The 13,470-nt window shown below is 38.9% G+C and overlaps 2 protein-coding genes across 3 annotated transcripts; one reads left to right on the top strand and one right to left on the bottom strand.

The window, feature by feature from the left end:
• Positions 1–7: 7 nt before the first annotated feature.
• Positions 8–5,212, bottom strand: LOC6559072 (serine/threonine-protein kinase meng-po). 2 transcript variants are annotated; one of them, XM_001986192.3, is made up of 9 exons: positions 5,014–5,178; positions 3,856–4,085; positions 2,563–2,824; positions 2,400–2,499; positions 1,910–2,092; positions 1,679–1,850; positions 1,298–1,615; positions 852–1,206; positions 20–293 (listed from the first exon to the last, which is right to left on the bottom strand). In XM_001986192.3, exons 2-9 carry the CDS (start codon positions 3,910–3,912, stop codon positions 88–90), a joined length of 1,653 nt encoding a protein of 550 aa, XP_001986228.1. In that variant the 5' UTR covers positions 3,913–4,085; positions 5,014–5,178; the 3' UTR covers positions 20–87. The 2 variants fall into 2 exon arrangements, with proteins under 2 accessions (XP_032589989.1, XP_001986228.1); XM_032734098.1 differs by having other exon boundaries at positions 8–1,206; positions 5,014–5,212.
• A 900-nt stretch (positions 5,213–6,112) lies between these two features.
• LOC6571527 (sodium-dependent dopamine transporter) lies at positions 6,113–13,303 on the top strand. The gene is made up of 8 exons (XM_043214690.1): positions 6,113–6,361; positions 7,698–7,951; positions 10,678–10,812; positions 10,875–11,029; positions 11,099–11,268; positions 11,469–11,846; positions 11,927–12,164; positions 12,301–13,303. Exons 2-8 carry the CDS (start codon positions 7,768–7,770, stop codon positions 12,922–12,924), a joined length of 1,884 nt encoding a protein of 627 aa, XP_043070625.1. The 5' UTR covers positions 6,113–6,361; positions 7,698–7,767; the 3' UTR covers positions 12,925–13,303.
• The last annotated feature ends 167 nt before the right edge of the window (positions 13,304–13,470 follow it).

Genomic DNA, 13,470 nt, shown 5'->3' with positions numbered 1-13,470 from the left:
GAAAAAATGTTAACAAATTTTACGTTTAATATTTATTGGAACTTGCAAATTGTATATTATTTAGTTTATTGTGGATGTGGATAGAAGCTATCTTCGCTTTCGCGCACTGTTGCTATTGGTTACCACCGTCCGGTCGTAGGCCGTATCTTTCATATTTGTTTGATGTGCTGATTCTCGAGTGCCATTGTAAACCATCTGTCTGGGCGTTGTGGTGCTGCCATGTTGTGGCGGTGGCAGTAGATGGCTCATCGTCGTCTCGTTTACGTCCGTCGATCCGTAAGCGCTGTCTTTGACTTGAGAATCATTGTGGGAGCGATTAAAATAGTTAACAGCTGGCACCATCGATGATGTCGGTGCCGGGACATAATTGTTAGCCAGCATTGGGAGTTGAGCAAGCGATTGAAAGGCATTAGTTAAGCCCGAAAAAGTCACAGTTTTGTTGTTTGGATTAGTTCGGTTACCAATTTGATTATTATTACCACTTTTAAAGAAGGCGCTGCCATTTGGCGCATAGCTGGTCTGCAATGGTTGCAGACTCTGATTTAGATTAAGATTAACATTATTGTTGGTGTTAAAAGCGGCTGTATAGGAGGAGTGGGCGTTGTCAATGGTCGGCATGCTGTTGTACATGGCCGACTGTAGTGAATCGGATTTGGAGCGTTGCAGGATGCTCTTGGTGGGACCGCGTGTGCCGACGCCAATCGAGTTCTTGACAGGTGCGATGGAGTTGGTGGAAGAGTGGACGACGTGCATCGGTGGCGGCGGCACATCGAGTGCGGTTAGTAGGCTGCTGCTGCTCTGTGACTGGTTTATAAAGCCACCGACTTGCAGAAGTGACATCTGATCCTTACCTAAGCGATTCAGCTCCATTTCCATTGAATTATAAATGGTCAAATTGCTCGCCAACATATCCTGGCGGGAGCCCAAGGTCAGCATACTATCGGCATTGTTCAGCGTCGATGTGGAAGCGATAGTCGTTGATCGCGCCGAATGCAGGGCCATGCCCATTTCGCTGGGCCCCTGCTGCAGTGCACCCGTTCGGGGATCAAAGTGCTTCTGTGTCGCGTCCTTCAATGTGCCCTTTATCTCTTTGGGCTTATCCGGCTGTGGTTTCGGTGGCTGTCGAATGGATGAGATGTGTCCCGGCACCGGTTCGCGTGATATCGATGAACACGGCGATGCCGAATTGGTTTCTTCATTCTCCTCCTAAAAAAATCAAGGTAAGTTATTATCACAAATTGGTATGATCGGTTACTATATAGATGAATATCTGGAGTTCAACAATCATGTTGCTTACTTCATCCTCCTCCGTAATTATGGAAGACTCTATCCAGTCTTTTATGCGATTCTTTTTCAGCTGGCGATCGACATTGGTTTCGATGCCACAATCCGCCAATGTGTACAGCAGGCGATTCTTCTCGTCGGGGCTGCTGTGAAAGGAATACATTGAGGGACACAGTTCGTCTGTCTCATATTCGGCCATTTCTTTCTCCGCCGTTTTGGCCAGCCAGCGATCATCCATAAACCTGGTTAAGTCACCCAAACTCTTTGGCCTGCTCCCGCTGCGTGGCTCCAGAAACCGCTTAAACATACGCTGAGCGCGCGATGTGAGCAGCTATATAAAAGATATATATCTATACAAATATATGTCTTATTTTATTTACAACGAAGGGTTTACCTTAAACAGTTTGGGTGTTCGTCGGAGGGGCATCATCATTATGCTGCTTTGCCAGACCATATAGCGTACATAGCGTGGATCCTCGGAGGATGCCTTTTGCCAGGGCAGACAGCCAGTCAGGCAGACGAATATAACAATGCCAAACTGCCAGACATCGTGACTGGGATCGGCTCTTTAAAAACATTTCATTGAATTTATATTTGTATGTTTTGAAATTGATTGATTTTTTACTTGTAGGTGCCTTCTGGCTTCACTTCTAATACTTCGGGCGGACTGTAGGGCAACCATTCATTGCGACGTTCCACTGTAGTACCAGTTTGAAATGATTCGCCGAAATCACAAAGTTTGACGCGTTGAAAATCCGAACGATATATGAGCACATTATCCAGTTTAATGTCCCGATGCACAATGTCTCTGTAATAAAAACCGTGTTAATGGGGCATAAGGTATACTAATTATAAACATATAATTCTACAAATAAAAACAGAGAGATGGTGTGCGAGGAACCGACGCGAGAAATTTAATTTTTGTTTATTTAAGAGTATACAAATTTTAAGTAAGGCTTGCAGAGTTTCATGATTATTTCACTGATCTGAATAGTTGCGTAGAATATAAAAATATAAAGATATAATCATTCAAGCAGAGAGTGAGAGAATTAGAGGGAGTGAGTATAGATCTCTTATCAATAAGATAACACTTAAGATCTGCTCTTGTTACTTACTTTGAATGCATGTAATCTATGGCGGATGCCAATTGTTTGGCTATACGCTTGCTGTAAACTTCACCCACCCCAGTTTCAGTCACATTTGATGTAAGATCCCCTAAAATCAACGTAATGAAAGTTATATTTTATGGCTAAATCAGTAAACATTGTACACACATACCCAGTGGTGCGTATTCCTGTGTGAATACATAGAAACCAGCCGTCTCAAAGGCCACATCATATGTGGTTACAATATGCCGATGCACACCCAAGTGGAGTCCATAGTGAAATTCGCGATAGAAATCGCGCAGAGTCACGTATGGTTTAGGAACCGCCTTCAGTACCATTTCTGTTTGAGATCCCCGATGCTCAACCAGCAATATTTTGCCAAACCATCCTTCACCGACAATTTGAATGATATCAAACTCATCCACAAGTTGAATCTGTTTTGTTGAACAATATTTATTATTTTGATTTGTTTTATAAACACCTCCCTCATCTGTATGTGTATATAAATATTAAATATGGTTAATCGTATTAAATGTTACTCTATTTTTGACATAATGCCCAGCCCCTGATTGCTGCCCAATAAAATGAGTTTTTTTTTTGTTGGTTTCTTTACGTTAGCGTTAACCATTAGCTTAGCGAAGAGATTTTTGGACTTATGCCAACTGAAAATAACTTAAAATAATTGCCTGACCGAAGTAAAAATACCCTAGATATTTATTGAATTAAATTATATATAAAATGTGTACAACTATATAATCAAGTAAGTGATAAGCATAAGCTGACATGTCTTTGTATCGAAAATAATCATGACTATTAAAATTCGTGAAATTACTTTTGTTTCTATAATTTAGATTTATTGTTGATTTTCGCAACACGAGTTCTTTGTAGTGAAGAATCATTGTTCTGACACAATAACATTCTTACCAATTTTTCAACAAAATAATAGACATAAATATTTGGAAAATGTGAGTCGGAACACGCGTGACCAATGAATTAATTATTCTTTTTAATTGGGTCGATTTCGTATGGGATGATGTTCTACTCAGACAGAGGGTATTCGAAAAGGGCCTCTATGATCCCATAAAAATAAGATGAAGAAGCAAAAGTGTTTTTTTTTTGCCCGATAAAATCATGTTGATGAATCGTTTCGCCTGCTTACAGTTCATCTTTTCTAGATAGAAATCTACCCCAATGCTCTGTTTCTAAGAACCACAAAATACATAAGGAAGTTCATTCTGGCAAAGGCGTGCAATATATGTATGAAGAAATATGCATAATAAATACACATAAGTAATAATAATCAAATGTGAAATTCGACAAAATAGCAATTGTTGCCTTTGTCCCGAATTTTATGATTTTCCAGCTGCAACCATAAAAATGTTTGTGGGGGGTCAATTATTCATTTAACATTAACTACGTGCAATTTGTTGAATAATTTTAGGAATTGAGTTAGTCAGTTTGTTACCTTTTCCAATTCGAATTCACGAATTTTGTGTATATGCCCTCGCGGTTTTTTCGACATTTTTCAATGGTTTAATTAGCCGTTGAGTTGCGCTTTACATGTGTTGAATAATTTGCTATTATTATTGCTATTATTGAGAATGTTCGTGGAGTGTCTGTGATTCGGTTAAGTTAATTCACATCAGTTCTTGTTTAAATCATTGCACAGCTAAAAACATATGCACGACTTATGCACTAGATAAATAAATAGAATTCTGTATTAATCGTAAATCGTTGAAATGTGTATTTTGGTTCTCCGTATAAGCGGCAACAGCAGCAGCGTTGTAAATATTTATAGCGGCCTGCACAAAGGCAATCTGCACATAAATACATGTTTATGGTGTGTGTATATGTATATGTATATGTATGTGTATGTGTATCTTTGTCGGCCTATTTTACATGTGTTTTTTGTATCTTTATTCACGCGTCTGCATCTGCATCTACATCTGCATCTGTTTTAAAAAAAATGCAAAATATATGTAAATATCTCGGCAACTTTGGTCTCACATATTTCATTTCACTCGCTGGCGCAAATGTGTTTTCATTGTTATTGTTCACTTCCTGGAAAATGGTCGCCAAATACGCCAATTAATTGAATTTATAAACTCTGTGTTGAGATGCACCGCAAAACACATTGTTCGCCGTATCCAAAAATACCGATTGCGATTGCATTAAGTGCCAATCGGCTTAAGTTCAATGTTATTTCGCATTTCGGTGTAGTATATAATTAGTTTAGCTCCTGTTCGCTAAAGTTTTTCTTGTTCTTGTTGTCAAACAAATATTTAATTGAGCCGTCTAGCTGTCTGCACGCATACACATACACTTCTACACACACACACACACACACACTCACACACACACAATGTTGTAGAATTTGTAAAGCTTGCAAATATTTTATTTAGTTTGTTTAGTTCAGATTGTGTTTTTGCCTAGGTTTACTTTTTTTTCGGTTTTTGTACAAATTCTCAATTCTTTTCTATTCTTTTGCCTACACATTTGCATATTATCAACAGCGAAATTAAAAATAATGCTCGTTGCCTCTTATATAAAAACATAAACCGACTCGAGAATATATATGATATTTTACACAAGATACAAGTGTGCATTTGATTATTCCACTAACTATTATTTATAGCGGGCTAACTATAGTTATAGCTGCAGTTATAGGATCGGCGAGCACATTGATATTCTGTCACTCTCCGAATTTTCTTTAATTTTCTTTTTTTGAGATGCGTTGCACTGGTCACAATGCGTTTCTATTTTTTGTTCTTAGCGCTGCATGTTGCCTCGTGGCCGTATTCGATGAAAACCCGTTGGCAACTGCTCTCGACTCTCACGATTTTGTCGCTGGCCAGGAAAATTGTATTGAAGATGTTTAAAATAAGACATTTTGTTTACGCTGTTTTCATTTGTCTGTGTGCATTTTCGAAATATATATTTTCAAGTTTTCGAAACATATTCGACAGCTTTTTGAGAATATTCAGAGAGAGAGAGAGAGAGAGAGAGTTTGGCATAAATAGTGCTCTTGCCGCCTTACTTTCGTTGATATATATAAAATGATCTTGCCAAACTTTTGATATAATCAAATGTACCTGAAAGTGTTACACATTGACGAAAATATTTGTGTTTGCTTTCAGTTGTAAAGTCAACATTTATTCAGCATTTGAATTGCATGAGATGAACATTTTGTTAATTGCGACTGCATTTTATATTGTTTATTTTGTGTGCTTATCTATTTTATTTTCATTCATTGAATTTAGTTTAACATGGCAATAAAATGCAAAAGAGGTGGTTAACAGAGCGCTGTACAAAAAAGCTCAGCTGCAAGCAGGCATAAGCTCGTTGCTTAACATAATGTAGAAAAAGCTTACTGTGAGACGAGTATATAAAGTGAACATATACAAACGTACATACATACATACATAGACATGCGTACATACGCACAAAGGCAACTGTAATTGGTCACTTCCGTTTGGACGACGTTTCCTTGGCGCATGCGACGTTAAACTTCAGCAGTTGCTGCGTTTGACACACACACACACACACTTGCACACACACAGAGGGTTGTGTGTGTGTGTGTGAGTGTGTCTGTTGGGAGGGTGCAGGTGCAGTCAACCACTTGTCGCTGGCTATAAAAGTGACTGGCATAAAGAAATTGCCTGCATACGTTTGAATGTTACCGTTAGCGCAACAACTGAATTTTTTGGTGTTGCCCAAATCTTTAGTTAATATTGAGACATTTGGCCAACTGTTCTAAGGCAAGTGAAAGTATGTGTGGCTTGTGCAAGTCCTAATTAAAGTGACACAAGTTTTGGGCTGTTGGCGCTTACAGAGAGTGTGTGTGCGAGAAAGAGAGAGAGAGAGAGAGAGAGCTGTTAATCCAGATTTTTGGCATAATTTATTTGTGAATTTGAGAATTCTTTAAAATGGATTGGCAAAAGTTTGTGATTTAGGTTACTGGAATATAGCAGGTATGTATCAATCTAAAGAGTGATTACTTACACACAAAAAATCCAATTGGTTCTATAAAAAACCAATTTAAACAAAGCTTAAAAAAGTGGCACTCAAAAAAAATAATATTAAACTTAGCAGAAGTTTATTATATTAAGAAAAAGACGCAGCTTAAAATATACTCCGTTTTTCCATAGTATTTTATACAAATAATATAATAGCTTTGACACATGGGAATTTTTTGTAAGTGTACGCACTTTTCAGCAACCAGTTAATATTCTAATGGCACTTGTTATTGCATACAATTAGTTCGCATTCTGTAAATTAATAAGAATATTACAACTTGTGCGATTTAACGGCGCGGCAAATAAATAGTTGAATATATGACTTGTCTTATTTGACAAGAAATAAATACATAAATTAAAATGTAAAAGAAACTGGATTTGGATCCAGCGAAAGACATATTTAAATTATAAATAGAAGTCACCGGACAAGATACTTAAGATCACTTTTAATTTATGAAAATATAGATTGTATATTCAAGACAAGGTGCTTTGAATCTATAATGATTATTAGTTGTAGTTCAGTCCATGATTAATGCTATAATATAAATACAAATCAGCTAAAAAGAAATAGTTTTTTCTTAATAGTAAAAAGAAATTTTTTAAAATGAGACAAAGTCTTGAATTGTATGTAAATCAAGTAGCACATGAAAAGCCAATTTAGTTTGCACTGAGATCTTCACTGAGCTTCACGCAATTTAATTATTTAATTGAATCTTGAGCATTGCTTGAGCACTGCGCTTTTAATTGAGCACATTTCTCGGGTTAAATTAAGCTAATGCGAGAAGCATTTTAAAGTGGAGCAATTAATTATGTTACCCGCATATGAGAGAAGCAAAGAAACAATATATATGTGTGTATGCATGCGTATATTTATTTGCTGTGTAACAATTAATAAAAGGAAATTCAGATTTTGTCGATGGGCAAACCACAACGTATGGTTTTTGTGCTGTAATTGTCAAGTGTTTGTCACCACACGTCGTATACGTAATACACGGACAAACACTCGAAGGGCTAGAGAGCATGTCGTGGCCAAACAGAATTCAAGTGTTATGGACATTTCAGTGACACACCAACACACCAACACACCAACACACACACACACACACACACATGTTAATCTCTCAATTGGGCATCAAGTGTCGGCTTAAGCCCTCAAGCAGCGCATCAAAATTGTCGTATGCCACAAACATGCAATATGTTGAACTGTTTGAACTGTTTGAACTGAAGGAGGTTAATGCATGCAACATTGCAATTAATAAGTAAAATCATCTATATATTTATGATTTTGTAGACTTGATTGGCGTGTTGGCAACTAAAACGACGACGTTTTGGCCAAGGACACGGGCATCGTCGCAACGGCGATGTCACCTACAGGACAAATAGCAAAGACGTCCACACCACACGACACCAACGATAATAGCAGCATTAACGATCAGCGTGAAACATGGAGCGGCAAGGTGGATTTTTTATTATCGGTTATTGGATTCGCCGTCGATTTAGCAAACGTCTGGAGATTTCCCTATTTGTGCTACAAAAATGGCGGTGGTAAGTAACTAACTGGAAAACAAAAATGTTCTTTTCTTTATCTGTTGCTGTTGATTGGGGGATGGGCTGGGGAATGTCGCGTGCCAATTAGAGACACAATGCCACAAGAATTCTTGTGGCATTTATAAAGCTTTACACATCATTGAGCGCCCAAGAAACTCACTCAAGTTGCCGCATAACAAGTGACTTGGCCTTGTTAACACTTTGACAAGTGCTGGCTAAAATGCGTGCGAAGTGCTGCCATTAACTGGGCAGTGAGTGAGGTGGGGCAGAAATCTTGCGGCTCTAAGTGCGTACTTCCTATACGAAATTACCCAGAGTCCAGACGTGCGACTTCACACACACACACATTCACACATATATATATATATATATAAGTTGATACATATGCTTAGGACTTGTGATCTTTGTTGGCAACGCCATCATTCAAAACAATTTCAAAGTTAAGTGCTTTTGTATGACAACTAAATCTGGCAGTCATAATCGCATTTGGCCTCCTTTACCTCCTTTGCCGCAATCTGACAGCGAGTGAGTAAGCATCGCTCCGCAAGGGGTGGAGGGGTGTAAGAAACGCTTTCTAGGCTTTTATTGTTACTGGGCTATGCACATCAGAATCAAGACATATTTCTGTATATGTCTGTATATATGTATATATGTATGTGTATCCTTATAAGCATTGTGTTGAAATTCATGTGCGGCACACGTTTTTTGACGGCGGCACTTAGGCGTTGATATGAATTTTCATTCGTAAATCAGGATGTGTGTGTGTGTGTGTGAGTGTGGTTGTATGCGTGTGTGCTGGTTGCCTTTTCCTTTATAGTTTTATGACTATTTTGTCGTTGTTGTTGTCGTGCTGGCCTTTGCCGCAACTTTTTTTCTTCTTCTCTGCGGTCTTAAAAAATAAATTGTTATTTCATACGCTTCATTGCACTCAATCAGTGACAGCTTAGTTTTCATTTTATATCATTTTGTGCGGCTGACTACTGGCGTTGCCAGGCTTAACTTTACCGTTAGAGTCAACGTTGTGACAGTTACCACAGGTTGCGATTATTAGCTTTTAATGCCACCCCCCCAGCTTAGTGGGCATTTAATTTCCCTCTCTCTCCCTTTTTTTTCCTTCTTATTCCCAGCTACTGAATAAATGAAATTCCTTGACTTTAGTTGCAATAGCTTGACATAAATTGTACATAATGTTATCTGAATGTATAAATTATAAATTAAGGCTTTTTTATGCTTGCGAATGCAGTGTTCATATTGTATATTTAATATAAATCTAATATTATAGCACCAGTTTAAGCATATAGTGTATTACAAGTATAAAGATAACAAAATTAAAATGGCTTAAAATTGTTTTAAATAACACATTTATTTTCGTCAAAACGTACTCTTTTCGTTTGAAATCCACTTGACAATTCATTATTAGTGTATTATTCGGCAATAAAAAAGATTTTAAGGTTTAATTGAGATTGGACAATTCTGAAATATGGCAGCTGTTTAATTGGCTTGATAAATATGCGCTTTGAAATAATAATTTGTTATAGCACTTTGTGCCATAAATAGACAGTGACAAACCGGAAATGAGTTGGGGCAAAGCAACGGAAATTACAGCTTCAGCACCAGAGCTGCATTTGATTTTAAGAACCTTATCTCGTCTGGTATTATCATTGGACGTTTTTTGTTTTACATTTTACAACATCATTGACAGCACAGTGTTCAAGAGCCTTTTTTTTCTGATTTTTTTGTATTTTTTTATTCCTTTTTTTTTGTTTTACCAATTTATGTATGAGTGTATGTGTGAGTGTGTGTGTGTACTAGTATGCATAATGGCCGTTGTCACTGTAGTCGTCGTCGTAGTTGTCAACGACTTTGTCGCCCACTTTGCCTGCTAATAGACATAATCAAATCATAAAACGCCCCGCTGTCACTCAACAAAGTATCGATGGCACTTTAGCAATTGCCGGAGCAGGGAGCAGAGAACAAAGGAGAAGGAAGCTAACCGACGTCGACGACTGCATGAGACAGCCGAGCCTGAACCGGAGCAGAGCGGTCCATGGCTTCTCTCTCTATGTCCCTGTGTCCCTGTGTCCCTGTGTCCCTGTGTCTGTCTATGTCTCTATGTCCCTATGTCCTTATGTATGTATGCTTGTCCCATTGCCAGCCCGGGATGCGATGCTGTTAATGTTTTTAAAATGTCCTTAGAGTGGCACTTGTGAAACAATTTGATTTTGTGTGTATCTGTGTGTGTGTGTGTGTGTGTGTATCTGTGTGTGTGCCGATGTCTATGTGCAAGCCATAGACCGACAAAAACAGACACTGACACGGGTCAATCACACACACACACACACACAGCCAATCGCTTAGAAGCACCCAGCACACATTGTTTTTTCATAATATTTATAGTGCTTCGGGTGTTTTTAAATATTATAAAGTTTGATTGCGCTTTAATCATAACGACACTGGCCACTCATTAGTTAGTAGCAGGCAAATTGCCTTTAGTAGGCAAAGCAGCGCTTATTGGCACCTCTTCCAAGGATCAGCAATTGCAATATGACTGAAGTATTATTAGAATTAAAACTGTTACTCAGAGGAACTAAGGAACTAAGAGGAGGAAATCGCATAATATATAGCATATAGCTAAAGCAACCATCGGCAAATAAATAATCTCTTTATAAACTTAGTAAATCACAAGTCTAAATCACAAAACCCACAAATAAATATTTTTGCAGGCGCTTTTCTTGTGCCCTACTGCATTATGTTGGTTGTGGGCGGCATACCTCTGTTCTATATGGAACTGGCCCTGGGACAGCACAATCGTAAGGGTGCAATTACATGCTGGGGTCGATTGGTACCGCTTTTTAAGGGTAAGTACAGAAAATGGTCTAGTTGTGAATGTGACATGTTATGCAAGGAATTGAAATTTTAGGCATAGGATATGCGGTGGTGCTTATCGCTTTTTATGTGGACTTTTACTACAATGTGATTATTGCGTGGTCACTGCGTTTCTTCTTCGCTTCCTTTACCAATGTGCTGCCCTGGACCTCGTGCAACAATGCCTGGAATACGCCCAACTGCAAGCCGGTAAATGCCAATTGAGGCAGCTCTCGACTAAACATTAATCTTATTATTAACAATTGATATCACTCACAGTTTGAGGGTCAGAATACACGTCCGGTTGTTGGCAATCTGAGCGATTTCTATGCCTTCAACAATCAGAGTCTCTTCTTTGCCAACGAATCCTATACGAATCTAACATTTGCGAGCATCGCACCAGTTGTGCCTGTGGAGAGATTCCAATCGGCGGCATCCGAATACTTTAAGTAAGTGCCACAAGATTATCAGAAAAAGATAAAATATGTAATATTAATGGCAGATTTGAAAATTAAAAACAATATTTTGTATAGATTTCTATTAAATGTAATATTATAACTGTGATTTATATGCAATTGAATACTTGACTGCGACTTTCTCTGAGTGTATGCATATGTATTAAATATAAATATATATTTTCTATTCCCAGTCGCTATATACTTGAGCTAAATCATAGCGAGGGCATTCATGATCTGGGCCACATACGCTGGGATATGGCGCTTTGCCTGCTGATGGTTTATCTGATTTGCTACTTCTCATTGTGGAAGGGTATCAGCACATCGGGCAAAGTGGTTTGGTTCACGGCACTCTTTCCCTATGCAGTGCTGCTTATACTGCTGATACGCGGCATCACCTTGCCAGGCTCTGCGATGGGTATACAATATTACTTGAGTCCAAACTTCGATGCCATCTACAAGGCGGAAGTGTGGGTCGATGCCGCCACACAGGTATTCTTTTCATTGGGTCCCGGATTTGGTGTGTTGCTCGCCTATGCCTCGTATAACAAATATCACAACAATGTCTACAAGTAAGTTACATTTTCCAACTTAATTTGACTTCTTTGGTTTTTGATTTGTATGGCTTATTGATTAACTGTGTGTATTACAGAGATGCCCTGCTTACAAGTTTTATAAACTCTGCAACGAGTTTTGTGGCGGGCTTTGTGATATTCTCCGTGCTGGGCTATATGGCACATACTTCCGGCGTCAGGATCGAGGATGTGGCCACCGAGGGACCAGGTCTAGTGTTTGTTGTCTATCCAGCGGCCATTGCCACGATGCCAGGCAGCATTTTCTGGGCGCTAATCTTCTTCATGATGCTGCTCACTCTCGGATTGGACAGCTCGGTAAACATTTATTGTGACTGAGTTAGAAAACCTCTTCTTTTTAAATGTTGTTTCTTAAAAAAACTTCCACTTCCAAATGAACAATAGATTATAGATCTGCAATATTATATTTTAACTTGTTTTATTATTTTGGCAGTTTGGCGGCTCGGAGGCGATAATCACGGCTTTAAGCGATGAGTTCCCCAAGATCAAAAGGAACCGCGAACTCTTTGTGGCCGGACTCTTCTCGCTGTACTTTGTCGTTGGCCTGGCCAGCTGCACCCAAGGTGGCTTCTATTTCTTTCATCTGCTGGATCGCTATGCTGCTGGCTACTCCATACTGGTGGCGGTGTTCTTCGAGGCGATAGCTGTATCCTGGATATATGGCACCAAGCGTTTCAGTGACGATATACGCGACATGATTGGTTTTCCACCGGGTCGCTATTGGGTGGTCTGCTGGCGCTTTGTGGCGCCCCTATTTCTGCTCTTCATCACCGTTTACGGACTGCTGGGCTATGAACCGTTAACGTATGGCGATTACGTGTATCCCAATTGGGCGAACGCATTGGGCTGGTGCATAGCTGGCTCCTCGATCATTATGATACCAGGTCTGGCTACTTACAAGCTAATTGTTACACCCGGCAGCTTTAGGCAGCGTATACGAACACTGACGACTCCGTGGCGGGATCAGCAGTTGGCTGTCAACGGAGTTGCCACGGAGGTGACGGTGACCCTCGTCCGTCTGGCTGACGCCGAGGCAACCGATGCAACCGATGTCTGAGTTCGACCGATGGCCCGATTTCAAATATATTACGTATAGTATTGAGAAGTTAAGCAAAAATTTAGCAAAACTTCAACATCAACTTTAAATTGAATGTGTGCTTTTTGGTAGTTTGGCCTGCAGATAGAATTGATTTATGTTAAAATAAAAAAGAAAAACACACACACTTTTAGCTTAGCTCTAAGGCATCAAGGGCCCTTAGGAAACTAATGCAAATTTCGCATACAACGTACTTACTTAGGTTTCGACACTAAAGAAAAATCATGTTGTAGCTCAAAACCATAAGTCTACAGTTAAGACTAGCCAGTAGTTTCACAATGCAATGCATTTACCGTAATACAAATATTAATAATACAATCTACTTACATAAATACATACATACATACATACGTACGTACATACATATATACTATGATACACATACAGACAAGTATGTTTGTATATTTACCAAACGCTGTGTAGATAATACAGAAATATTTAAGTAACAAATATTTGTAATTGGTAAGTGGTAATTGGTATCTCAAATTGGTAGGCCAACTTTCAAAA

Source organism: Drosophila grimshawi, unplaced genomic scaffold (assembly GCF_018153295.1).
Source record: "Drosophila grimshawi isolate 15287-2541.00 unplaced genomic scaffold, ASM1815329v1 contig_1367, whole genome shotgun sequence".
Taxonomy (NCBI): domain Eukaryota; kingdom Metazoa; phylum Arthropoda; class Insecta; order Diptera; family Drosophilidae; genus Drosophila; species Drosophila grimshawi.
Note: the sequence above shows the minus strand (reverse complement) of the source record. Positions and strands in the feature narration are given on the sequence as shown.